The sequence below is a fragment of the Sphaeramia orbicularis genome, chromosome 19 (assembly GCF_902148855.1).
Source record: "Sphaeramia orbicularis chromosome 19, fSphaOr1.1, whole genome shotgun sequence".
NCBI classification, from domain to species: domain Eukaryota; kingdom Metazoa; phylum Chordata; class Actinopteri; order Kurtiformes; family Apogonidae; genus Sphaeramia; species Sphaeramia orbicularis.
Window position 1 is genome coordinate 32,750,304 of NC_043975.1, and position 27,464 is coordinate 32,777,767.

The 27,464-nt window shown below is 39.5% G+C and overlaps 3 protein-coding genes across 3 annotated transcripts in view; 2 read left to right on the forward strand and 1 right to left on the reverse strand.

Moving 5' to 3' along the window:
- Positions 1 to 78: 78 nt before the first annotated feature.
- On the forward strand, positions 79 to 13,500 carry LOC115439547 (ataxin-2-like protein). The gene is made up of 23 exons (XM_030163401.1): positions 79 to 203; positions 1,278 to 1,317; positions 1,892 to 1,948; positions 2,295 to 2,366; positions 2,541 to 2,700; positions 2,985 to 3,106; positions 3,229 to 3,320; positions 3,527 to 3,775; positions 4,549 to 5,006; positions 5,115 to 5,201; positions 5,299 to 5,412; positions 5,596 to 5,676; positions 6,461 to 6,522; positions 6,690 to 7,048; positions 7,147 to 7,216; positions 8,023 to 8,157; positions 8,754 to 8,817; positions 8,996 to 9,177; positions 9,409 to 9,550; positions 9,727 to 9,833; positions 10,465 to 10,641; positions 10,800 to 10,974; positions 12,905 to 13,500. The coding sequence occupies exons 1-23, from the start codon at positions 79 to 81 to the stop codon at positions 12,952 to 12,954; spliced, it is 3,180 nt and encodes a 1,059-aa protein (XP_030019261.1). The 3' UTR covers positions 12,955 to 13,500.
- A 128-nt stretch (positions 13,501 to 13,628) lies between these two features.
- On the reverse strand, positions 13,629 to 26,813 carry adprh (ADP-ribosylarginine hydrolase). Its single transcript, XM_030163414.1, has 8 exons — positions 26,502 to 26,813; positions 24,868 to 24,985; positions 23,271 to 23,379; positions 22,795 to 22,893; positions 22,599 to 22,704; positions 17,920 to 18,186; positions 16,407 to 16,621; positions 13,629 to 14,351 (listed from the first exon to the last, which is right to left on the reverse strand). The coding sequence occupies exons 1-8, from the start codon at positions 26,507 to 26,509 to the stop codon at positions 14,203 to 14,205; spliced, it is 1,071 nt and encodes a 356-aa protein (XP_030019274.1). The 5' UTR covers positions 26,510 to 26,813; the 3' UTR covers positions 13,629 to 14,202.
- Positions 26,475 to 27,464, forward strand: part of LOC115439552 (double C2-like domain-containing protein alpha) — a 70,734-nt gene continuing 69,744 nt past the window's right edge. Inside the window, exon 1 of the mRNA XM_030163409.1 lies at positions 26,475 to 26,544. The gene's annotated coding sequence lies outside the window, so the exon portion shown is untranslated. The remainder of the gene's footprint in view (positions 26,545 to 27,464) is intronic.

A 27,464-nucleotide genomic window follows, 5' to 3' on the forward strand; every position in this document is an offset into this window, starting at 1 on the left:
CGGCTCCAAATCAACTTAACATCGAGAGTGATTATAAGTTGGCTTACAGTTTGTACTGTCTAAGCCTTGTGCTTCACAATGCTGAAACAACAGCAGACACCCGGCTCAGGCGGGAGAAAAGCGTCTAACGGAACCACGGGCCCAGCCGGTATGTCATCCCCAGTCAGCGGCATCAACAGCGGCAACAGGACACCGGCCGGGAGGTGAGTTGTTCGGCGGATCGTAATTAGGATAGACCGAGGATTGTCTTGTGACTCCGAGGCCTACCGGTTAAAGCGCTATGCACTCAATGGGCGTGCCCCAAAAATAGGGATTTGCTTTACGCCAATGATATTGTGTTTAATCTGATTGACAATCGCAGTGGGCCAATCAGAGTGTTGAAAACCAACAGATAACAAATATGCAAGGTGGGTCTAAGTTTGGTGAGGGCAACGAGTACCTATTCAGCAAAACAGGCGATAGTAAGTTTATCTGGCTTGTCAGTACCGGAAAGGGGACACTGCTGATCAAAAAAAAGTTAAATCTGCAACATGCTATAGTAGCAAAGAAAAGACGTGACAAAATAGATAAATCTTAGATATTTGATGGTCTGCACAAGGTCATGCGTGGTCCTTGTCTAAGATGAGGTCGTGTTTACTGAACTCGTCTTCGGCTTTGTTTTGTAAGCGTGTAAGGGGCTAGTAGTGATACATCCTACATTCTGACCTATTGTTGCATTTCACAACAACAGTCTTAATATTGACATTTTACGCGTAGATGATGCTCCAAACCATACTTTCACATCCATGTAAGATATTGCCGCTAGTCTTACTTTGTCTTAAGTAAATCATAAGGAAGAAACAATCAATTTTAAAGGGATTACTGAGACCCAAACATGTGATGCTAACTGATACCGTTTTCTAATGACCGAGATTTGAGAACAATACTGCACATGATATCCCTTATAATGGCACCTTTCCTTAGATGCAAATGTCTTTGTATAATACCAGATGAAAAGAGGATGTATGAAGCAATTTCCTTTGCCTAGTCAAGACTAAAACCAGTTGTCAGACCTTGTAAAGTTAACATAATTTGATTTATTTTTCAGTTATTGAAATATAAGTGTAGAATAATAATTTTAGTACATTGAGAATGTTAATTTGGGAACACGTCAGACCTTTGAGCAATCTTGTGTTGCTGCAATGTGGAATGTGATACTGCCTCAACAGGGTTCAAAAACAAGTTGTACTCCTTTTACCTGAAAGCTGACATCCTGTTTTAACTGTTGCATCTCACAGGAATCGAACTTCTGCGAAACCATCATTCCAGGCATCTCCTGTGAGTATATCTTGGGCCGAAAAGTGGGAGTACAATGACACACAATATATTGTGCACATTATTTATTAAAATTAGAAGGAGTTCATAATTGCCAGCTTCAGGTTTCTCAAGTGATGGTCAAATATGTAAATCTTTAACTTGAATAACTCATTCGCAGAATATTACAGCATCTTGAACATACAGTTAACAATAATAATAACTGGATTGGATTTCTATAGTGCTTTTCAAGGCACCCAAAGTGCTTTACATTATTGAGTCATTATACATTACATCTATGTGAATGACTGTCAGCAATAATGCTGACAACACTCAGTATGTTGTATAAATTTCATGTGTATATTAATCCTTAAGTTTAGCAGGATGTAATAGTAGGATGTAATAAAAGAGCATTAGGGAGTTTCTGTGATGCACTGTTCTGGGAATTCATTTATTTCTGGGAATGAATTGTCTAAATCTTTTTTTGGTGGTCAATATCACCTATGATGTTGATTTATTTTTTATTTATTTATTTATTTTTTACAATTACATCTATATATATAATAATATACATATATTGTGCCTCTTCTATGTGTAGGTGTTCGAGGGTGTTTACAATAATGCCAGAATGCTTCACTTTCTCACAGCTGTTGTGGTGAGTGTTTTACAGCTTAATTGTAGATGGCATCATCTTTGATATGAATACGACTTAGCATTCAGTACTCATTCTGCCCATACCTTTTCTTACTTTGTTGATCTGATGTAAGACATGTCAGAAAATGGCAGCTTTCTGATGTAACTCCTTTTTCTACTGAGTGCGCAGTTACTTGTGTTTGTAGTGATCAACATTACATGGCTGTTCTCTGCATATTTTATAAACGCTTAGGATCATCTGGCAGGATAATAGTCTTTACAATTGTTAAATAATAGTATTCTAAATGGCAATATTCTTGAATTATTCCTCTGGTGAATGTGATTATTAACATTTCTATTTCTATCAGGGTTCCACTTGTGACATTAGAGTGAAGAATGGCAGTGTATTTGAAGGAATATTCAAGACCCTCAGTTCTCGGGTAAGAAAGGCATATGGAGTATCCTTGCTGGTTTGATAGAAAAGTGTTATACTCTCAATACTGCAATATATTCATGTCAAGGAAAGAACATGTGGCCTGCTCTCAAGTTGTTTAACTGCTGCTCTATTGTGTAGTTCTTACATTTATGTTCTTTAAATAATGTATTGTCATTAGTGCGAGTTGGCTGTAGATGCTGTACACAAGCGTGGTGAAGAGGAGGGCTCAACATCTGCTCCACCACGGAGGGAAGACATCACTGACACCATGATCTTCAGCCCATCTGACCTGGTTACTATGATCTGCAAAGACGTGGACCTCAACTATGCCACCAGAGGTATCACAAGAGAGTAACAAAAGCAGGTTATTCACAGACCTGGTATCAGAGATACAAATTTACTAGTAAAATGGAAGAAAAGGCTCTATCTGAAAGGAATTAAGCTTTAATGTTGCAGATCCTGGTTTTATAGCAAATATTTTCTTTGTGCACCAAACATTGTCCACAGTTTGCCCGTTTCATAACCCAACATTCAAATTCACAACAAGAGTCAAACTACTGTCTTGCCAATTAAACATTTCTAGAAAGTTTGATTTTGACTTTTCATCTGTCTGTGATTATAGACACCTTCACCGACACTGCCATCAGCTCCACTCGTGTCAATGGAGAACACAAAGAGAAGGTGCTGCAGAGATGGGAAGGGGGAGACAGCAATGGAGAGAGTTATGATCTGGAGAACGATGCAGTGAGTCGCTTTGTATTTTTAACAACCATGTAAAGTAACGTACTGTAACAAGAGGTATTTACAAAACATTTTCTACTTATTAACTGTATAAAAATACTACATTAATTAATTGTTTTCCTCAGTCCAATGGCTGGGATGCCAATGAGATGTTCCGTTACAATGAAGTCAAGTATGGTGTTACATCAACCTATGATTCCAGTCTCTCCATGTACACGTAAGTTTACACACAGAACCACTGGCTTTAAGATTCCACATTAAGATGTTGGGTTTTGTTAAATACTGTTTTGTCTAATGAAGATCAAGGTGTGAAGTCTGCATTTACAGAGTTCTTTAATGTTATTCCCTTCCATTCACAGCTATTATCATAGTTGGTGTTTGATTCATTTTTCCATTTTCTCACCTTTCTGCCTTGCTGCTTAGCGTCCCGCTGGAAAGGGGCAACTCAGAGGTTTATCGGCAGAGGGAGGCACGTGCTGCTCGCCTCGCCAGTGAGATCGAGTCTAGTCCCCAGTATCGCCATCGTGTCAACCTGGAAAATGATGAGGGCAAGAGTGAGGAGGACAAATACAGCGCTGTGGTGCGGGATGGGAACGATCGGGAGAGGGGCCGTGAGAGCCCCCGTGACAGGGAGCGTGAAAGGGGCCGAGACAGCCCTGGAGCTAGTAGCAGGTAAAGGACCAGCTGGAGTCATAGAAATAAAAGCAATGACTGTATTAATGAAACCATCAAACACATATTGGTACTGTCCACATCCCATCGCTGAAGCTAATATGACAACAAAACAAATGAAATAACTGAATAATGTGATATGGATCAGTTGCAATATAGTGCAATTTAGGCTGGTTTATTTCGACATGGTAGCATGTAATGCAAAAGAATGAAACGCTGTAGTAGATGTTTAGATTAATTAGTTTTTCTGTTGGCACACAGCAAATCCTAAATTTACTAATTATTAATTATGCTGTGTCTTTCTTTATATATGCCAAAAAACACCCTTACCTTTCTGGGCTTTCCACAAAAACAAAACCTACCTAGAACTCCTCAGGCTTCTTTCCTGTTCTGTCTCCAGTTTTATACTTTTATAACATGCCTCAGCCTTTATAGTATACCATAGTGTTTTTCATACTCTTGCAAGATGTGGTGATAATTGGCCACTAAAACAATTTGAAGAGGAGGCTTGTCTCCTGGTCAGTATAAAATCAGTGGTCACAAATTACTGATCACATTTCTAAATAGTTTAAGCATAGAGGCTCTACTAAAAGGTCACCAAAGCAAACACCTATAAGAAAATGGTGTGTCTTGATTGTATCTGTTGAATCTTGCCATCCCGAGTATATATTCCTATTTAATCTGGTTGAGGACCATAATTAGTTCAGTACATTTTAAAATCGTTTTGATCATCCTTGTGTCTGCTTGTCTGATGTGTTATCTTTCTCTTACAGGGAGGGCAAGTACATTCCATTACCTCAGCGCCAGAGAGAGATGAACCGGGAGCGGGAACGAGCTGAGAGAGGGTCTGGCGGGCCTCCATCTCACAATCGCCTTAGCGGAGGATACCGCTCCACCCCTCCATCCTCCTCATCCTCGTCCCCCAGACCCCCACTACCTTCCGCTACTGGATCCCAGCCTGGTGCGTCCCCTTCAGAGAGGAGTAGCCCTCTATCAGGCCGTGGTGGAGCTTACACTCCCCACCTCCCCCAGGGGAGCCCCAGCCCAGGCCCTGGCTCTGGCCCTACAAGCCCATACACCCCACCCTCTCCTGCTGGATCTGCACCCGCCACATCCTCTGCTGCTGCCGCCACGTCCCCTGCCAGCCCCCCTGCTCCACACCTAAACACAGTCCCTCATTCTCACTCACTCCCACACTCGCTGTCTGATGCTGGCAGGCCAGTTAATGGAGGTAAGAGTGTGAACTTGTTTAAAAAAATGTTTTAACAATGTTGGCTCTACATTATTTATAAGGAAAAAAACAACAAAGGTCTCTTTAAAACTCCACTTGTGCTTTCAGTGTCTGCCAGAACATCTCCCAAAGCCCAAAGACCTCCACAGTCGAGCAGATCAGTCCGCACTCCAAACTCACACAGCCAGTCCACAGGTACATTCTGCACTTACATAATCAAGTGCTTTCCTGAAAAACACTCCTACATTATTAATGGATTTTACTAAAACCTTTTTCTTTTATGTCCCTGTAGCTACTCGATCTCCTAAATCAGGATCTTCACAAGACACACCTTATTTGGACACATCATCTGTCTCCCTTCCTGCCCAGAAGACATCTGGCCCGGCTCCCCTCTTCCCTGTAGATGGTACAGCCCCACTGCCTGCTTTCTCTGTTATTTATGACTGATTTTAAATCTAAATTAAATTGTTTTAATCCTCTAGCAACATGAGCTTCATTTGCCATTAGATCATAGCAGAAATACAGAAGTGCTGAATGTGGACTGTATGAAGTACGGCAAATAAAGTGTTTGCTCTTATTGTCTTTACAGTGAATGAGATCCTTGGTGCAGCTGCTAAAGAACGTTCAGCTGAGTCTCCCAGCAGCACAGAAGAGAGCAAGAGTAATAAAGGTATGTTCTAAAAGTGGTATGCAATATAGTGAATCCTGAAATCAGCAGTTTGATTAATCTGGACACACGAATCAGAAATAGGGCTGGTTATCATTTAGAGGCTTTGATTATTCAGTACTAGAGTGAGTATGGTATTTTACAGTGAGCATTGTGTCATTTGTTATTTTTAGCATCAATATTGCTAGGTAATTGAATGTCTTGAATAACATTTTCAGTTATTCTTCAGAGTTTGTCAACACTAAAAATGAATAATTAGTCAAGTTTAATCAGTAGGAGCTGTGTGATGTTTTCCTGCCGCTAATGAAATGTAAAAGTAAAGATGACTGAACACAAAATAGCCATGCGCTTCTCCCAGTTTTACAATATTTTGTCAATGCAACAGTGCAAAATGCAACAACAGACATCTTTTTAAGTAATTGTGAGAGGTGTATGGTTTTTTTTCATTTCATTATGAAACTGGCCTTAATTGGAGAAATGATGTGCTTGTGTGATGTTATGTTTGACAGGCAAATAATTACTAGTGGATATTTATACAAGCAAATATGTTGCCAAGTGAGTCACTGACACTGATAAGGTTAATTGTATGCATTTTGAAATGACCAGAATGAATAGTATGAGATAGAATGGTATCTAAGCAATTTAGTTGATGCATTAAAACTGGCTGGTTCTGACCAAAAGTATCCACTCATGTTTGGTTACTTGGTTTATCTGCTTTGACAGTATATGAATTTGCAGTTTTCACTATTTCCCAATTTCATTAACCTTTGTTCCGTCTCTCCTCCAGCTCCGTCAGTTCAACAAAGGTCACAGCTTGAGGAGTTGCGCAAATTTGGCAAGGAATTCAGGGTAAGAGTTCAGTGACCTTTCCAAGAAGCGTGAAATGAAGAAAATCTGTAGCCAATCAAGAAGCTAGCTCCATATCATTCGGTGTAATTGTTTGCTAATTCTTCATTCTGTCCTCCTTGTATGCTACCACCTTCATTCCTCATGACATATCCCTCCTTTCCTTTCAGCTCCAGTCAAGTGGAGGCGGTTCTAGCTCGCCAAGCTCTCCAGCCACAGCTACGCCTCCTGCTGTTGCTGAGGTCAACCAGCCGAGCGCAGCCAAACCCACCCAAGCAGATGCTCACCCTGCCTCTGAGGCCAAATCTCAGGCCCCAGCCTCTATCCCATCACAGCCCCAACCTCAGCCATCCCCAGCCCCTGCTGAGGATCCTGCCAAGGAGGCGGCTGCTACACCTGGCACCACAGCATCCGTCACCACAGGACCCGGTTCTGACAGGCAATCACCAGCTACCCCTCAACCAGCCAGGACCCCAGGAAGCGATGAGGCGAGGTCTGAGACAACAGAGCGGACGGATGGTGTAGCAGAGTGAGTTCTCAAAAGGATTACTAATTTGTTAGAATAAAACATTTTGTTTACTTTCATAGTGATGTTTAACACAAATGTTTTGTCTTTGTGTCTTTTAGCCAAGTAAAGAAATCAACCCTAAACCCCAATGCTAAAGAGTTCAACCCCATCAAACCCCAGATGCCTATGGTAAGCCAGTTTATACCTGTTAAACCATTGTAATGTGAACAAATTAAAGTAGGTTTGCAGAAGTTAGTTGTTTATATTAGCAGTGCAATGGTAATACAGGGTGTCCCAAAAAATTTGACATCATTTCATATACACACCACAATGGAAACTCAGTGTGTGAGCTTATCTTAAGAATCCGCCAGGAAGATGGACTGGACGTGCTAATGGTGGAGACAACATGGTGTTGAAATGGCCCCCACGCTCGCCTGACCTAACACTGTGCGGTTTCTTTCTGAGGGGTTACGTTAAAGGACTGGTCTATATCCCACCACTTCCCCACATGTGTAGAGGAGAGGAAAATCACTGAGGCTCTGGAGAATGTTACACACGACATGCTGCAAGGAGTGCAGCAGGAACTCCACCACTGACTTGATGTGTGCCGCGTCACAAGTGGTGCATACACATTGAACATTTGTAATAACTTTGGAACATTATAAAATTACCATCCCCCAGAACTTCTCATTTGAAATTTGTAGAATAAAACATTGTATGTCCAAATAAATCCTATTAAGTATAATTTCTCCTGACCATGTAGTCACTCTGATATGGACATCTTAAATGATGTCAGCTTTTTTGGGACGCCCTGTATATCATGTGCTGTGAAAAATACACAGAAAAGTATGATGATGTGCAGTTATTTTCATGGATCTGTAGACTCATTTTTCATTTACTCACTGTAGTAAATGATGGAAGTTGTCCTATACTAAAATAAGCCATTCTGAGATTGGTGGATTGATTCATTTTTGCCTGTATTTTTTTTTTTTCAGACAAAGCCCAACACTGCACCCACCCCTCCTCGGCCCACACCTCCCAGCCCCGTGGTCCTGCAGCACCCAGGTGGACAGGGACCACTGTACAACACCCCCTACCTCTCCTACGTGTCACAAATTCACTCTGTACAGGTATGTGAGCTTAAATGTTTTCCTGTAAATCATTTAATCAGGGTTTCTGATGGTCCTTTAAAACTCCCAAATTCCTTAATGTGTATTTGTATACCTTAAAATGTCTTAAATCTGAATTTGGCAATGTATGAAGCATTGAAATCTAGGGGGAAGTTAAAAAAACAAAACAAAACAGTCACCAGTAAATGTTTCCCATTATATTCTGTGCTTGTGTCAGCATAACATGACAGGGCATGGAAAAAAATCTTAAATTGCATTCAGAATAGTCAGATTAGGCTGTTGTTGAACCTCATGTTCATCCACCTGATTAATGCAACTGAACAGTCAGCTGATACACTTGGTATTAATTGGATTCTGTTTCTTTGTTCTCTGTACCTTATCGTCTGATCATAACAATTGAGACTGAAAGACTGAGACTGCCCCCACACCTCTGTCCTACCTTTGTAGTTGTAAAGTTAATTGAAAGCCTGCAGTAATCCTCTGAATTTGATTTAACATAAAATGTAAAATTGCTGCTGCGGTGCCAGGTAAATGTTTAACAACGGATAAAAGCTTTTCGTTTAAGTGTTCACCTTTTCATCATTTTCACCCTGCAGCCCCCACCAATGTACCAGTACACCATGTCTACAGTCAGCCAGGGAAAATACCCCAGGACCAAAGGTAACATTTTTATTTATTTTTAAAAAGTTTTGTCATAAAATAGAAAGTTCACAAAAAGTTTATTCTCATCTTGTTATATTTTTATCAGACATGAGGGATCTAACTTTATAATTTCTTTTCCAATCTTTTTTTTTTTTTTTTTATTAATCTTTTGACTATTCTTTACCTTCACTTTCAGGCTCAGTTGTGGCTCCACGCTCAGACCACGGGACTTCAGCGCCCCCCATGCTGCAAGCTGCCGCCTCAGCTGCTGGGGCCCCTCTGGTGGCCTCCCCCTACCCTCAGTCCTACCTGCAGTACAACCCACAGCAGTACGGCCAGCAGCAGGTCATCCAGGCCATGACACCATACCCTGGACAGGTAAAACCTAGAAAGGGGCTGACATAGTCCTCCTATATTCAGAGTTAAAACACGTAAAGGCTTTTTGAGAGCAGATACACACATCCTGCCCCTCACTTCAAGCTTTGAATGATTCTCAAGTTTGCGCTGCTTTAAATATAAGCTTTAGTCACATTAGTCCACTGGTATACCTTGACTCCTTACACCAAAACTAATTTTTATTCTACTCTACTCTTTTTCTCCTCTCGTTAGCCCATGTACTCCATGCTACAGGGTGGAGCTAGGATGATTGGTCAAGGTGGGGGTCCTCACCCACAAGCCCTTGGACCACCAGGAGGCCCTCAGTTTCCTGCACAGGGAGATGGACCTCAGGGACCACAACAGGGCATCTATGGTGAGCATAAACAAACTTACAGTACAGTACATGTTTATACAGTACATGTATAATTTGTTCTACTGTATAGTCTCTCATTCTCACTATGAGCTGGAAGAAATTCCTTGATCATTGGGGCCCATAAAATATTGTCCATCCACTGAAACTTTTTTTAAAATTTTCTTTTATTCCTACAGCTCCACAGTCTTTCTCCCATCACTCTGGTGCAGTGCATCAGCCACAGCCCTCCAGTACTCCAACCGGAAACCAGCCTCCACAACATGCCGCACCTAGCCCAGGACAGGTGAGACACCCAAAACTGCTTCAATTTCCTAAAATATACCAGGACACCATGTTCAAATTGAAGATCTTCCACTTTTGAGAATCCTTACCGGCCTCATGATTCAATTGATTATACTGATTTTCTGAAATTGTGTATGTTTGCATCTTGTCGAGGGTTTGCTCCTAGTTTGCACCTCTGACATACTTAATGTGTTATTTATCTGCTTCTAATCTCCGGCTAACATAACTGTAATGTTGAATTCATCCACAATTTAATGCCACATTAAAATGCAGTGTTTAACTTCATCCATCCATCCATCCATCCATCCTTTTGCTGTCCTGGGAAATCAGTTAGTAGGCTGTATTATTTATATCAGGCTGTATAATTTATATCGGCTGCAAACTCCAAATCACTCAGTTCATTACTTGAATCAGGGGAATTCTACACCTACCTGCAGCTGGCTGAGAAAATAGAATCAGCTTGACCAAGCTGTCTGGGACATTTTTATTTCTGATGCTGTTTTGTCTTCAAAATTCATAAATTTATTTAATTTAACAGGTTATGTGTATCTGGTACACTCAGGACCATCTGATATTGTTGTTGTTATTATCATTATTATTATTAACCTTTTGGGTGTGGTCTCTTCTTGCAGAATGCTCAGTCAGGCCCACAGCAGTCCTTGTACCACTCAGGTCCCCTTTCAGCTCCCACTCCACCAAACATGCCGCCAGGCCACACATCTCCACAGGGCTCATACCCCATCCAGGGCTACAGCATTCACAGCCACCAAGGCATCCCACCTACATACCCTCTAGGACAGTTGGCACAGGTATGAACCCAGCACTGTTGTGTGTTTGTTGTAAAGTAAATTATTTGTCTTAATTCAAATTAAATATAATATTTCTAGCTAGATATGTGAGTGCATAGTGATGCTTGAAAGAGTTTTGTATAAACATTGTCTATTGACACATTCCTCTGGACATCCAGGCACATGTACAAGGAGCCATGTCGGGTCCCCACCACTCTGGGAGCCATGGCCAGCCACAGTTAGTGATGTTACAGCCTCCCCCTCAGCAGGGTCCTGGCTCCGTGCCTCAGCACCCACAACACGGACCTCAGCAAGGAGCGCACCAACACTTCTATATACCAACACATCCACAAGGTACGAAACATGTTTGGTCCTGGCTATAATGTGTCCCTCATGAAGTGATTCAGTTCACTCCTGACATTGGAATACATTCCCACAGACATCTTGAGTGATCAGTTGTCATTTGATCTTCATAAAAAAAAGCTCATCTCAGCCTAAAACATGGCTAGCGATGGGAATCAATAAGAATTTAACGATTCCAATTCCATTATCAATTTTGCTTATCGATCCGATTCCTTATCGATTCTCATTGGGTGAAGGAATAAAAGAGTACAAACGGTTGTATTTGCATTAACTGTCTCATATTTACATCTCTGCACAGAAAATGTAACATATACAGTATGTACAAATAATAATAACAGATGGTGCTGGGTCCTGTTCGGGGGGACCGGAACCGGAACTGGGCCCGGCGTTCACTCTGCTGCTACTTTCACAAACGTTGCTAAGTAGCATATCAAATACGTGACATTCCTGTAAATGAATCACATTCTGTGGACAAATGTTTGAGCATATTGGAGGGATTCCACCCTTTTGAAGAAATGGAAGCTTTGACAGTGTTCCAGTGGACCTGGTGTCGTCTCTTCAGACCGTTTCTGCCTCAGCACCATGTTGGCTACATTCTGACCAAAACAATGCAGCGTACACGTGACGTCATCGCGCATGCACAATGAAGGCGGAATCGATAAGCAGAATCGTTAAGCAGGCAGGCAAACGATTCCAAGGAATCGAGCTACTGGGATCCAGTTCTCGATTCCCATCCCTAAACATGGCCCAGGTTTTCATTACCTGCAGGGATTCTAGATGGAGCACAAGATGTCAAGTTTTACAGATTTGTAAGACAGTTTGTAAATCTTCTCAAAAGCATGATGGATAACATCAAAGTGAACAATGAATTAAAGGCTTTTTTGCTGCTTTGTTGTTTTTACCAGCTAATGGTCATGTACAAAGGCAACTGTAACCTTTTTAAGGTGAAATGTTTTTTTGCTTGTTAAATGTAGAAATTAATGAAGTGAATCAGTTGATAAACCTTGAATGTCGGTATGACTATAAATATTTCATTTTCACTCTTAAACGAGTGTTTTTACAGTATTACAAGTGCCAGTCACCTGTGATATCTCTTATATGGTTGTATATATCAGATTGTTCAGCAGTGTGTGAATACAAACATAAGAGATATTACAGGTGCCTCATAAATGGGGCAAATAAATGAACACTTGGAGTATTTCAAACTGGACTCGGAAGTTTAAAGTGTGGTGAATATCAAAGACCTAAACACTTATGGTGATTAAAAACATCAAATTTAAAATGTCTAATAACTTCTGAACCACGAATCCTATTAATATTTTGAAATAATTCCAATAAAATGGAGCTTCTCAGCTTTTTATCAGCACCAGATTCAACCCATTTGGATGTTCAGAGGCTCCGTAGTGAACAGAGAAACACTGTCATGTTCTGTAACACTGATTCACCAGTAAAACCCATGTAGTTTGACAATTGACAGTGGTTTAAATGCTTGTTTTTATGTTCAGCTAATGATATATTTTGCTGAAAAAGTCACTTTTTCTTCATTTTTCTCTGTTTGATATGGCAACCTTTGAATTTAGAGCTTTAATGAACATCTACATGGTCAGTGAATTAATTATAGGAAAATACCTGATATTCACTTAAAAAGGCAAAACGCAAAGAAAGCTATTATATGGTGATAAGTCACTTAGGAAAGATTAAATGTAGGGAAATATGCATTTGGAAGTTGCCACAGAAATACTTCTACATCTTATTAATTGAAATAACCAGAATTGCTAAACATAATCAGATCTGGGCAACGAATCTGAGTTGATGGGTTCACACCCTAGATTAAAACCGTCCATTAGCAGCAGGTCTGAACACACTCTGAGACATGTTTTGAGGTGTGGTATCTAACTTGTTTTCTTTTTATCTTTAACAGCAATGCAGGTTCAAACACACCCAGCTACATTTCATCCACCTGGAAACTAAACCCCTCTGCCCCTGCCGCCCTCCATGTTGAACTGTCCCAGGAATGAACCCCCCTCCTAAGATCCCCACTGCCTGCTGGATGTGAGGCCCAGACTGAAATGCAACTCATACAAAACAAGTCTGACAAGATAAAAACGGAGAGAAGAGGAGAAAAAAACGCCTCAGCACCTTATTGTTCTGCTGTAATATTCTTCATCAGTACAAATGCCGGCGTTGGCCTCAGATGAGGAGGACCTTTCTAAGGCTAGTGATGAAGGTGGCAGACAACGGCAGCAGTGTCCGACCCCTCTCCCCCTGCTGCCGTCCCACTCTCCTCTTCAACTTCCCTTTTCAGAGGCGTGAGGCACCTTGCTGGGCGGACCAGTCAGAGAGGAATATCAACAAATGAAAAACAGCAGCAGACACTTTATCTTCCGCCATTATGTTTTCGCCTTGCGAGGTTTTGTTACCAACGAGATGTAAATGGGAAACTGACTCCAGCTTCTCGTGAATACAGAACGAAAGGAGGGATTTGAAGAGGAGAGGGGATTTTTAGCAATTTTTTAAGAAAAAAACTTGATCCTGTAGTTAAAACCACCCCCTTTCCCCTTCTCTGTAGAAAAATCTAATAAATAAAAAATGGACAAGACAAAAAAAATATTAAAACTACAATGACAAAAAATAAAGTTTTCAACTCAACTACAAAACATTGTTTATTTCACTGTATTGTTAACTGTACTTGTCTGGAGATTCAGTGTTACATGATTGCACTTCTAGTAACAACTATAGTGAGCCATTTAGTTTTCATTAAATTATAATCAGCACATTTAATTTGAAGCTTGCTAAGCATTTGCTACTAGGTCAGGCTGACAAAATGAAGTAATTACTGGCCAAGGGACTTTTTGTATTCTCTTCATATTCTCATTAGCTTCAATTTGTTCTGCGTATTGTACAACCCTGCATGCCAATTGAAAATCGTCACTAGGGGGACCCCTCATGATACAGCAGCCTCAGTGCCAAACACATGAGCCTGTACACAGTGCATGTTGCAGCAGAAATGAGTCCTCTCTGGGTTAGTGGGACACGCTGCCTCCCCTAAAGGCAAGTGTGATACCACAGATCGTGGCTCAGTGACAGCATTCTAGATCAATGTACTACTGAAGCACTGACTAGTTCGACGTCAGTGTGCCACAGTGTGTGGCCTAGTTTTCCTTCACTGCAACACATTGGGACAAACTTGATCAGCGTTAGCAGGCTGTGACAGTCGCCTCAGTGTGACAGGGCGTACAGTTTCTCTGCGCTCTGCTCCAGTCGGTCCCGGTACTCCAGGTTGGTGTAGTTTCCTTCAGGGACCCCCTGTGTGCCGTAGAGGAGACCCCAGCAGCAGCAGGCGATCACTGCAGTACTGTCACTGTCGCCTGGGTGGGAAAAAAACGAGGAAAAAACTGCATGAGCCTACCCCCTGTGGTGAAGCACAGATCCACTCTCTTTATTTATAATTGTCACTAAGAAAACACTGAAAAATCCATTAATCTGTGGAGACTTCATTGATTCCTGTCAGAGGCACGAGTACCACCGGGGCTAGGTTCAAAGGAGAGTTGAAGTAAAACCTCAGCATTTGTTTATCAATTCAGGGACAGTGCACATCTATCAGCACACTGTTGATGTGCCACTTTTACCAAATGGCTCATTTTCAACTGTTGTCCCTTTTCCAGATGTTAAATTAACTGGTCAAATGGTAAAACAACATTCAAAGTTGGCACAGAGAAAGCAGACAACCTATGAAAATCCTAATGACTGCATGCAAACCACAGCACTGTAGACAATAGAAAACGGCATTATATGGACAAAGTTTTTAAAGGGAAACAGACAGGGAACTCATGCAGTAGCTAAATGTTAAAACAGTATAGTGAAGTTAATATAAAACTACTTTATAAAGCAAGAAAGAGTGACAGAGGCACTGTGCAAAGACTAAAAAAATACCAATAAGCATTGACACTGACAGGTAAGAGAAGGTAAAAGCTAATTCACTGGTCTACAAGTAAAACACCTCCAGAATAAAAGTAGAGGAATTTTACCGTGTTACTGATAAAGAAAAATTAAGTTACTGCTGGTTGGCTGTACAGACAGGGGTCAGAATGTGAAATTCAGAGAATTAATAAGAGAATGGGTTTGTCTCAGATCTACTTCAAAACAGTCTACACATTACAATACATTCACTATACAGGTTCAATTCCAGTGGAAGATTTATAAATCTATTATATAAATGGACAGTAACCAACATGCAGGTGTAACAAGACTTTATCATATATTGAAAACATCTGCACTTTTGTCATTCGTTTTCCAATTCATCTCATTTAAATATGCAAAATCTTACATACTTTATCTCCTAGGCAGATAATTTCTTAAAAATTGTAAACCAGACAAAAATTAAGAATATTTTTTCTCTGTTAAGAACACGGAAAACAAATAGGAGTAAGGAGTAAAGTCTTCAGTAAATATATAATGTAAAAGATAAACCACAGGTATGAGGTTATCTTCTGTAGATGTAAAATGTGTAATTGTTAAATACTGATGGGTTGAACTTCTCAATGTGAAATGTAAGATAAAAAAATGGCTAAATATTTGTAAAATGGTAACAATAGTAATAAAATAAAACACTTTTGCATAATTGTTAGTGATAAAAACAGTTAGTAGTTTAGCCAGTCGGTAAAGGTCCTGTCGGTGGGGGTACTTCGTTATCACCCAGTGTCCACTAGACATGTTCTTAATTAGGCCTTTGGACCAGTCCCATTAGTCTGACTGTGGTTCACCAGGTGATTACCAGTTGAACCTGCTAGAGCTAACAGGTCCCCCAGGTGAACCCAGTAAGTAGTTTGAGCTAATGACCAGTGCAGGACAGAAGCTATTTTTCTGAAGGGACCGAGTCTTATTTCTATTTTTAGTTTAGTTGCTTTAAAATCAGATTTACTTTATAATTGGACACAGAGCTGCCAATAAATGCACTATGAGTTTGTTGAGTGGTTGCATTAATCTTTAGTTTGGTCTAAATTCATTGCTGGCTGCACCATCCGTTATGATAACTTGAATTCCCAGGCAGGGCTCGTAGGTGATTTCTTTTAATGACTGGTTTGATTGTCCACCCTGTTCAGTACCCACTGCATGAAATAAGTTTCCTTTATGCTGTTTGTGCTGCTCTACAAAGCTGCTTCTCTTCTCAAGACAGTGACAAATGAGGACCAATTATTTCACACCACCAGTCCATACGGCTGTCTGAGCTAAAGTGACCCGACTATAGATGAGATGGATGATGGGAGAAAACATGTCTCTACAAGAAGAAGAGAGGAAGTTACACAAGAATAATATGGTTTTTGTCTGGTGGAAATATTTAACTTTAAAGTCTGGGATGAGGACAGTGTTTGGTGGTATTATACTTGTATTACTTCTTTCTCAGCCCAGTTGGAGTCTCTTACCGCCATGAAAGCCTGCCCTGCTCATTAGCTCCTCCCAGTCTGACCCCGCCCCCAACAGGGCGTCCAGCGCTATCATTGGAGCGTCATGGCCGCTGCGTCCCGCCCACCCGGACAGGCTGAAGCTCTTGTAGGCGTCGTCTCTCTCAGCCGGGCCGTAGGAGGCGGGCCAAAGCGCAGGCCCCACCCCGTTAGAGATGCCCCTCTGATCCAGGTACCTGTGGACAGAGGAACGGGGTATTTGTTACATCCACAAATCACAGTAAATCAAGGGTAAGTTTTAGCAAAGTTCCATCTTTTTAGCCTCTTCTCTAAGGTTCATAAAACATACAGTAGTCTGCATTCCTGCTAGTAAATGATTTAGTGCATTCTCATGTATGACCTTGTTTACCATAAAGACCTAGACCAGCATCCTCTATATCAGGGGCGTTAAACCAAAACTGGCCTGCTAAAGGCTCCAAAAACCTTTCCAAAAATTACACTGAAGATATAAACAGTCAATGGTGTCAAACTCGTTTTAGTCCAAGAACCACATGCAGACCGGCTGTGATCTAAAGTAAAATAATAGCATAATAAATAGTGACAACTCCAAATTTAGTACTTGATTTAATGTGGAAAAAATATTATATTATAAAAATATTAACATTTACAAACTATCCTTTAACAATAAAATGTGAATAACCTGAAATGTCTAAAGAAAATTAAGTGCAATTTTAACAATATTATACCTGCTGATATGTTTTGTGCATGTGATCTGTAAGTTGTGTTAAAAAGATTCATCATTGATAAGAAAAAATAACTACTCTAAATAAATGACAGTTTCAACATGCCATGCCCTGGATGTGTTTTAAGGGGCATTATCTGGCTGAAATATCCAGTTTTGAACTCAGTGGAACAGAGCATGTGCAGAAGCCAGCAAGTGGGTTTGGAGAGTGGAACAATAGGTCATCGTTACTTGGTCATTCAATGACTTTAGACTGATTCTTAATACAATATTTCACAAATGCAGTGTCCAAAAATTATTTTTCCACCACTGTCTTTAACTGACAATTTTCATTAATTATCATTAAGACTAATAATCTTAAGGCTTAACACGGATGTAACACAGCAGATCCCATAACTGTGATAAATTGGCTTCACTTCCACAGCACATTGTACAGTCTTCTTTCTTTACATTGAGTGTTTTGATTTGGCTCAGACAGAAGACAGCTGCTGAAATTCTTTTTTTTTTTCTACCTCCTGCAGGTTTAAGTATTCACTGGATAGTAAAATCCACGATTTAAACTGGGAGGGCTTAGGTGAGTTGGTAGAAAATAACCCATATCTTATAGTAATCAGAAGCAGTGTTTGCGAATGAAATAATCTGTGTGTGGCTGAACTGAGATCAGGCAGCCGAGCTAAAGTTCACCACTGACATTTTAGTACAAACCTCATGCCATCTTTTATTAACCTTTAGATTAAAAAAGGCTAATAGAGGTTACCCATGTCTGAGTTTTTCTTCTAACCCAGCTCATACCACTGCCACTTCTCGCAGAAGTAGTTCCAGTCTCTCTCCGTCTCCTCCACGGCGAAGCCTCGACCCTGAACAAAGCTCTTTGCTATTGGACAGGCTTCGTTGATCAGGCCTAGACCCCAGGTCGTGATTGGCCTGCGCTGGACGGCGTACGCAGTGAAAAGGGCTGAAGCCACAGCTCCCAAGAAACCTGTGGGGTGAGGATGGGTCATCCTGCCTGTCTCCACGGCAACTGCCACTAACGACAGCAGCTGGTCAGGTTTTGGATACCTGTCAGAGGATGAAGTCTTATCAGTCAGCACGGATTAATATACTTTTGTTGTTTTCACCATAAATCTAATGAAGTCCATCACAAAGCTGAGGAATGTGTTGAAGCATTCTGTATTAGCATTAGCTGTCTGGAGCTAAATTATATTCACAGTAATTACTTCTTTTCATGCTTTAATTGACTCCACAGCATGTTTTTCTGCTTCTGGCTAATGTTTTAAAGCCAGACGTGCATTATGTATTTGTTATTTTCTGCTTGGTGATTAAGGAATGTGTATTCAGTTGTTGCTGTTATTATAAATGAGTTTAGATTACAGCAACTGAAATGTAAAAACGTACAACTCCTGGCGTTAAGTCTTCTATGTATTATTGGGTGCCCAAATTAACTTCTGCAGTTCATTTTCTCCTCTTTTTCATTAAAGATATTTCACATTACATTTACTGTTTTACATGGAGATAATCAGTGGCAGCTATTTTGCTCATGTTTAAATCATTTCTATGCAAAATGTTAAACACTCAACAACAGCAAGGATGGCTGAGTTTTATCTTGAAAACTGAATAACAGAGTTGTTCACAGACGTCTGAAGAGTTCACCTTGGGATCTGGGAAACTGTAATAAGCCTTTTTTTTTAATTATGCGCTGACATTTCAAGAAGAAAATGATCAATTGAAATCCTAATCTGCAGGATGTTTGGTAATGAACATAATCATTAATTTTGCATCTACATCTGTTGATTTTTTTCTGAGTAAAAAGAAAAAATTGGAGAGGAGATGTGTTTATGTTCAAGAGATGAACCTGTCATGAGTCTTATCATTTCAGAACATATTAAGATTTGTATGATTCTGAGAAAATAAGTTCATTAAACCACCACTGACATCTGTAACAGTCCAGCTTACAACATACAAACCCAGTGACTCCATGTATTTGCATGTGTTGGTTCTGTTTACTATAGTACATCAGTCAATGTGCGCCCATCACATGTATCATCATGTATCGACAGTATGTCAGTATTTTTTCATACTAGCTGATGTTCAGAGGTGGCAAAAGTACTCACATTCTGTACTTAAGTAGAAGTACAGCTACTTGTGTGAAAAAATACTCTTATAAAAGTAGAAGTATTGATTCAACTCCTTTACTTAAGTAAAAGTAAAAAAGTACAACTTCTCAATTGTAATAAAGTACCAAAGTAAAAAGTAAAACTGCATTTTTTTTTTACCATGAATGAAACAATACTTAGTTAACCAGACAAAATCTTCCTAAGTCCACAGTGAATGGTACTGACCAGAGTCCTGCACTGGGTCTGATACCCAACAGATAACCCACAAAAATATATGGGGACAGGTAAAAAAAAATTCTAAGAATTTTCACGGGTACAGGTAAAGTTAAATGAAATGCAGGCGGGTAGTGGGCAAGGACGTGAAAAAATAGAAGAAGATTCATGGATGAAAATAATTTGCAGGACATTTAATGATGATGATCGTCTAATTTGACCGTGGTTGATCCACAGCTGGTTTGTTTTATTTTAAAGTGAGATTCACCTCTGTTTATATCGACCAAAGACGACATTGAGCAGCACACATTAGATATTTATTGATGGAGTGCATTTTAGCCAAACCCTTAAATGTGAGTTACTGTGTAGACAATGTGTTTGATCATGGTTTGGGTCGCGGTACTCAATTTTGCAAGTATGGGTGGAAAAGTTTGGAAGAAGTGGACCCATACAGGACTCTGGTACTGACCCTGGTCACAGCCTGTGCTCCTTCTCTCTGCCGCTGATTTTCTCTCTGAAGCGACGCATTTTACATACTGTCACATCTGTTTTGTTTGAAAAAGTAAGAAGCCTATTCTGAGAATGTTAGAAGTATAAAGTACAGATATTTATGTAAAAATGTAGGGAGTAAAAGTAAAAGTTGCCAGAAAAATAAATACCCAAGTAAAGTACAGATACCTACAAAAATCTACTTATGTACAAGTAACGAAGTACTTGCACTTGGTTACTTCCCACCTCTGCTGATGTGATTTATAATAAGTGAAATGAGCTTTACTCTTCAGTGTGCTGTTGTTGGACTCAAAGAACATAACACTCAGACGTGAAAAGAGGTTGTCCAGAACACGTCAAATACATCTACATATATCAATATGCGTCGGAGATAAGTTTGATTTAAGTTTCACACAGGTTCAAAGCACGTTACTCATGGTTAGAAATAAGTTTTGGATATGCTAGACATTTTCCTGACATATTTCGACTTATGGGGCTGGAATGAATTAATGACATCTCAATTAATTTTAATGGGGAAAAGTGATTTGACATACGAGCAAATTAAGTTACAAATTCAGTCCCGGAACGAATTAAACTCGTAAGTCTCGTAAGTAATACTGAATAACATTATATAATCCTCAGAGAATTTGTTCAAGATTGTATCCAGCATTCTGGGATACAATGGTCCCAAAAATCTGTGTAAAGAACATGAGATATTTAGAAAATCATTTACTATGAGTTAGAGTTTTGACCGCTCAAGGGTCAAACTTTTTGAGGTGCTAGATCAGAACTTTGAATTCCATTAAATGAACTTTTACTTTGTGCCCTGTTGATAAATGGGATATTAGGCCACTTTGACAGATCTATTTGTCCAGAGCTATGGATGTTAGATTAACAGATGGAATAAGTGTTTAGTGCACTGATGTTAGACCTATTTTGGATAATTAAGTTCATTGTTACTGGAACATATCCTGCACCCATTAAATCTTGGCTAAAAGTATTTGATAACCCCTTAAAATCCAGTATCCATTTGGCTCTACTTTTTTTCTCCTAAAACATGCTTCATTTCAGTTTTATTTTACACTGATGTACATCTTTTAAGTATAAACAGAAGCTTGAGATGAGAAGTAACGACCACAACAATCAAGATGTGTTGTCTGCAATCATCACTCACTGTTAAGTCAACCTGAGGCCTTTACATCCCACAAATCCTTCCCCTCCTGAGTTTATTCAGATCTCCAAAACATTAAAGGTTGCCAAAGATCTATACACATTTTGTCATTTCCCTTCAGATTAACAGTTTTCCTCTCCATTGGCAACGCTCTTAAAATGTCTTTATACCAGTGTTTTCATCCTTGGGGTCGGGACCTCATGTGGGGTCACCTGAAATTCAAATGTGGTTGCCTGAAATTTCTAGTATTTGATAAAAATAAAAACTTACTAGTAAAAAATATATGGTGAGCTGATAGAGACAATCATATATAATCCATAAAAGACATGACAAACTCTGAAGCTGAAACTGAAGCACTGTGGTACTGTTCATCTTTCAAATGTTCATTGTGGTCAGTTTCAGATGCTGCAGCTCTTTCATAATTCATAGTTTGAGTTATTGTTTGTTCAGTATTAATTGTCAGCCTTGTAAACCCAAGCTGGACTGACTGTACATATCCTGATCAAGGAAAATAAAATTCTCACTTTGTGCAGTTATCTACACCTGGTTTTTCTGCCTCCGTCCATAATAATATACATTATATAGACTAAATGTTGTCTAAAATTAATGTTTATTTGCAACATAGTATAACAAACTACTACATGATCAAAAACAAATTAATTTTAGCATTAATTTTATCTGTTTTGTCTGGGGTCACCAGAAATTTGTGATGTTAAAATGGGGTCACGAGCCAAAAAAGGTTGGGAATCATTGCTTTATACTATTAGGTTACAGTTGGTAGTTTTTCATGAATTCATTCCACTACTATGCATTTTCTAGCTAAAAATAGAAGTTTGTTTAATAGTTTACATTTACTTATATTTAAGATTAGATTTTCCAATGGTAGCACTGATAGAGACTGACCTGCATATTTACAAATCTTGCATTTCAGAACTAATGACCAAAACTAAGATATTATTGGACAATCCCAAAGATCAAGTATATACTGCATGTCACAAATGTCAATGTAAGAGATAATGGTGATGTATTGGGATCAATTTCATAAATGACATGAGGCATTCTGTGCTGTGTGTAAAGTATTCTATACTGTATTTCTTTGAATTTATTATTGATGAAAAGTGAATGAGTCTGGATGCATTTCTCCAAGGCATCTTCATCACACACACTTTGAAGATCTTGTTCCCATCTTCTTCCCTCATACATTCATTTATTCAGTTTCTGCCACTACTGAAACCTTGGGGATGGGTGGAGGAGGTGGTGGTGGTGGGGCAACTATCCCATTCTAAATTATGCAAAGGCAGGGTGTGCCCCAGACAGGTCACCAAACATATAACACTATTACTACTTTGAACAAACCCCAAATCTTACTGCATTAACTAAAAAAATAAGATTATAATATAACTCCAGAGGCCTTAGGCAAAACACAGACCGGCTCAACTGGAGTTCATAATAATTAGAGTGTGTTATTAGTATTTTTACCTTACCTGAGGCCGATGCACATGGATCTCATGGCCGCTCCACAGCCTGTCCCCTCAGGATTATAGGGGACTCTGAAGCCTCCTTCCTCCCCAGGCCTCAGCTGGGACACTCCTAAAATGTAAGAGTGATTAAAGTAAGTACAATCTCTGCTTCACTATCTTTGTCCATCTATCTGTGTGCAAAATAAAGGCTCCCTCTCACCCAAGATGCTTGAAGGCCCTGGTTTCCTGCCCTCCATGTCTTTCATCCCTTCGACATAGCGAGATGCCACCTCATGCAGAAGATCCTCCCCTATCTTCCCTGTGACGGAGGGAAGCAAGATGTAACTTAATTTATTTCTAAACTGCAGAGTCATTTTAAAGGTGTTACAGAACTGTTAAGTAGACTGCTTGTTTGCCTTATCACAGCAAAAGGTCAAGTACAATTTCTAACACGGTGCCTTCCACTTGCGTTGCATCGTTATAACACTGCAAATCAAGTCAAGATTGGAAATCAGATTTAACCTTTTACTCTGAGCTCTTTAGAACAAGGGTTTAGTGTGTGTCCTGATGAGGCCTCATCACAGCGACACTGACTATCAGATCAATCCAATCAACCCCTCCACTGGAACACAATGAGCGGCAGGCAGGTACAGACACTGCACAGAGCAAATTGGCACAATATGCCTTTGACCTCACCGGTTGCTAGTCCTTCAGCCGTTGCCAGATGCAGAACTGTGTCATCGCTCACCGGCCAGTCTGGAAGCTCGACCTTGATGTTCTTCAGACCGCCTAGTTCCTTCAGCTCCTGCAAGAACAAGCAGAACGCCAGCTGGTTTTAGCTCAGCTTAAGGTTCAATTCAATCAGGCCATTTTTGTATAGATGCAGATGCCGTATTATGATATTATCAGTGATGATCAAAACACGCCCAAAAGAAAGTTCAACAGCTTTGTAGAAAATTATTATACTGATATTTTTCCTCCCCACTCAATTCAGGAAGTAGGCTCATTAATCCAGTTACCTGATAAATTGCAGTTGATGGAATGTTTTATAAATTATTGGCATCTGTGTTGGTATTGGTACAGAACTCTGTTCTTCAACACTAGACCTTAGGGTTCTCAATTACATGCTTCTCAGTACTGACTTTAAGGGAAAAATAACTGCAAAGAAAACAAGTGTTCAGAGAATATGAACCTCCGCCAAGCACCCCAAACAGTGTGCATGTGTGGATCGACTATTTCTTTTTAAACTATGGATGTGCAAAACAAATTTCATCATGATATTTCACTAATTGCATTTTTTATGATTTTTTGAAAATGGTGCATAAAAAATAACAAAAGTCAACAGAGTGGAACAGAAGAGAAATGGAGCAGAACAATATTTCATACAAAGTTGAAGCTTGGTTCCAGTCATGTGTATGTCAAATTATATTAAATTCGAATCAATATTTGTTGAGTTATAATGAAAAATGTGTCGTACATGGGATTTTCAATGTTAAATTGAAATGTCCACAGAGTCCACATTCCACAGTGGATGTGGACAATTTTGTGCCAGATACAAGATATTGTTATAAGCTACGGGTGTATCAAATTGGAGGCTAATCGGAGGAGTTCTGAATTTTTTTTACGAATTTTCGAAAATTGCTCAATGATGAGATAGGAAAATTTGAGATTTTGTGACCTTGGTGTGACCTTGAACTTTGGCCTACTAGGCCCAAAATTTAATAGGTTTGTCCCAGGGCCTAGGCCTGTCTGTGGGTAAAATTTGGCAAAGATGGCTGTAATAGTTTTCCCGTAAAGTTGCTAACAAACAAACAAACAAACAAACAAACAAAGCAAAGTGATCACAATACCTGGCGGAGGTAAAAATAAATAAAAAACACACTGACAATAATCCAGTTCAGTTCCAGATTCATTCATATACAGGTGAAGGTGTTTACTCTTTTACTTTTACTTTCTGGTCCTCTCGTGCTCAGTTAGTCTTTTTAAGTATGTCTGTGCTTGTGGGTGTGCGTATGTGTGTGGGTGGGTGGCATATTGGCCTTTAAATCCACTTGCGTTAATCCCTAAAGCTCATCTACTGACCACCAGATATTTTGTGCGTCATTAATGTTCTCTTTCAGTCTTTACACTTGAAGAAGTTGCAACTAGATCATGATTAACTCTAAAACCCTCAAGTGCCATCATGTTTCATAGTGAAAGTTACAGTAAAAATAGTTTTAAAGTACTTTAGAAAGAAAAAACAAACTTCTTTTAGAACCCTTGGTCCCTTATGGCAGCTCTGAACAACACTGACCTGATGAATAGTGGGTCCTGACTCGTTGTACTCCCACAGCTGGTTCCTGTAGCCCAGAGCATCTCCGACACCACTCAGCAACATGGCTGCCTTATAGTGTTCTAGTGTAGCAGGTGTGCTGGGACAAAGGACACACAGACACACATAAACAACACATCAAGATGTCAGCTTGAACCAGAGGACCCATCCAGATCTACACTCAAACAACTACAGCACACTACTGGTAATGACATTCACTCTGCTTTCATCCAGTGTTTTCTGTATTTTTGCACTATTGAACATATTTATTATGCTATCAGTGTGTCATGTGTCATGAAGTTGTGCAGTAACACACTTTTGCTCATTTATTTCTGTTATGGGTCACAGAAAGCTGGTGTAATTTGAGTATTGAATTGAGGTTTATTGCAGTTTGCTTGTGTCACATCATTATAAAAACAATTTGTTTTAAAAAATGGCTTTATACATTTTTTTTTCTACTAAACCAATACTTATTATCTTGTGCACTTTAGTTGACTTGTTAACCTACAAACAGACTACCATGAATAGGCTGTTTAGAGAAAAAGTGTTGATCTAATGATATACTGTTGCCCATAAAGTTGGAATAGTTTTTGTTTTCAATATTTTCCCACTTACTCTTTATCCACCAAGAATAAATCACATTGCCACAATAATTTTAAGTTAATAGAACTTTATGGGTAACAGTGTCTAAACCACAGGTTTCAAACTGCGGCATGGGGGCCAAAACCGGCCCACCAAAGGGTCCAATTTGGCCAATGGGATGAATTTGTGAAATGCAGAAATTACTCTGACGATATTAACAGTCAAGGATGTTAGAATCATTTTAGGTCAATTCAATCTCAAGTGGGTCAGATCAGTAAAATACTATCATATTAACCTATAAATAATGAAAGCTACAATTTTTCTCTTTGTTTTAGTGTAAAATAATGTAAAATCACACATTAATGGTTACATTTACAGACTAGCCTTTTACAAAAAATGTGAATAACCTGAAATTTCTTAAGAGAAGTATGTGGAATTGGACCAATATTCTGCCTGTTACTAAATGTTTTGTGTATTTGTAGATCCACTGGGATCTGTAAGTTGATAATAATATTATAATAATATTGTTAAAATGGCACTTATTTTTCTTAAGAATTTTCAGGTTCATATTTGTTCATGTTATGTTCAAGTACAGTTCGTAAATGTAAACATTTTCATTACGGAGTTTGACTTTTTTCACTCAAAAACATACAAAAAAACTTTGGAGTTGACATTATTTATAAGTTCTTATCCCATTATTTATATTATTTGACGGGTCCGGCCCACTTTAGATCATATGAGGCTGGATGTGGCCCCTGAACTAAAATGAGTTTGACACCCCTGGTCTAAAGTTTATGGCACAGATACAATGAAAACATGTAAAAACTAAGAGCATTTGTTTGTACCCCGATAACACATTGATCTTTTTTTGGACATTTCTGCAGATTTGCAAGGCGATCTGTTTATTACCACACATTCTAACGTCATTTACATTCCTTTTCTTGCGGTAACTTTCACTTGATTCCACTGTTGCATGAGTCAAATGTTGCACTTTTTCTGCAGGAGACTCCAGCTCCGTGCATTTGCAGTCTCACCGGTCCATTGCAGCGTGTCTCCCCCGAAAACCAGGCTTCACAGGTCGGTCACTCTCACAACTTGACACCGGGGCTTTACACGGAAAATGCGCAATCACACTTTGCGCAATCTAGTGTTTCTTATCTGTAGTGAGAATCCGCTCAGTCCTTATAGTCTACAAAGTCCTGCGTCCATCCAGTCCAGCTGAAGCATGCTTCTCACAGACCCACGTATGCAGCCAGGACAGGACAGTGGGTGAAACCATGCGGGCTAAAAAAAGAGGCTGTCTCAGACCAATTTTAGCCTGCTTCAGCCAGCCGGACACATGGAGACACCTCAGAACAAATGGAGAATGTTTTAACCCTGGAACAATCATTCACGCATTCATTTAACATGACATCATGCACCAAAAGTCAAACAAAAACTGAATTATTATTTACTCTGAATGTTATAAAACTAACATTAAAGAATATTTTAACCTGTGAATGACATAAGATTATTTTTTAACCCTTTCATGCATGAATTATGACAACCTTAATCAATCCCCCCCCCCGAGTGTTTTAGTGAATATTTATGAATAAAACAATGCAATTGAATTTTTTTATGACCCTATTTTTCATGGAGTTACAAAAATGTCCACTCAGCTGGACACCACACGTTTAGTTTTTGAAGCAAAGAAACATGTATTTAAAACACATCAACAGAAAGTGATATGCTGTGTGAAAACTTTAAAATAAAAAAAAAAAAAAAAAATCATGCAGCTAATCTGATGTTTTCTCACATTTTAACATACTCTAAGACACAGGTGTCAAACATGTGGCCCAGGGGCCAAATCCAGCCCGCCAAAGGGTCCAGTCCAGCCCTTGGGATGAATTTGTGAAATGCAAAAATTACACAAAGATATTAACAATCCCTTTAGTTCAGGTTCCACATTCAGACCAATTCAATCTCAAGTGGGCAGGACCAGTAAAATACTATCATAA

What these genes read in the sequence shown, in the direction of transcription:
- LOC115439547 (XM_030163401.1), top strand. Translation starts at nt 79, where the DNA reads ATGCTGAAACAACAGCAGACACCCGGCTCAGGCGGGAGAAAAGCGTCT. An exon ending in ATGATCTGGAGAACGATGCA is followed by an intron (nt 3,107 to 3,228) that starts GTGAGTCGCTTT and finishes TGTTTTCCTCAG; the next exon opens with TCCAATGGCTGGGATGCCAA. An exon ending in CACAAATTCACTCTGTACAG is followed by an intron (nt 8,158 to 8,753) that starts GTATGTGAGCTT and finishes TTCACCCTGCAG; the next exon opens with CCCCCACCAATGTACCAGTA.
- adprh (XM_030163414.1), bottom strand. An exon ending in GGCTGAAGGACTAGCAACCG is followed by an intron (nt 22,894 to 23,270) that starts GTGAGGTCAAAG and finishes CCTCCGTCACAG; the next exon opens with GGAAGATAGGGGAGGATCTT. An exon ending in TCCATGTGCATCGGCCTCAG is followed by an intron (nt 18,187 to 22,598) that starts GTAAGGTAAAAA and finishes ATCCTCTGACAG; the next exon opens with GTATCCAAAACCTGACCAGC.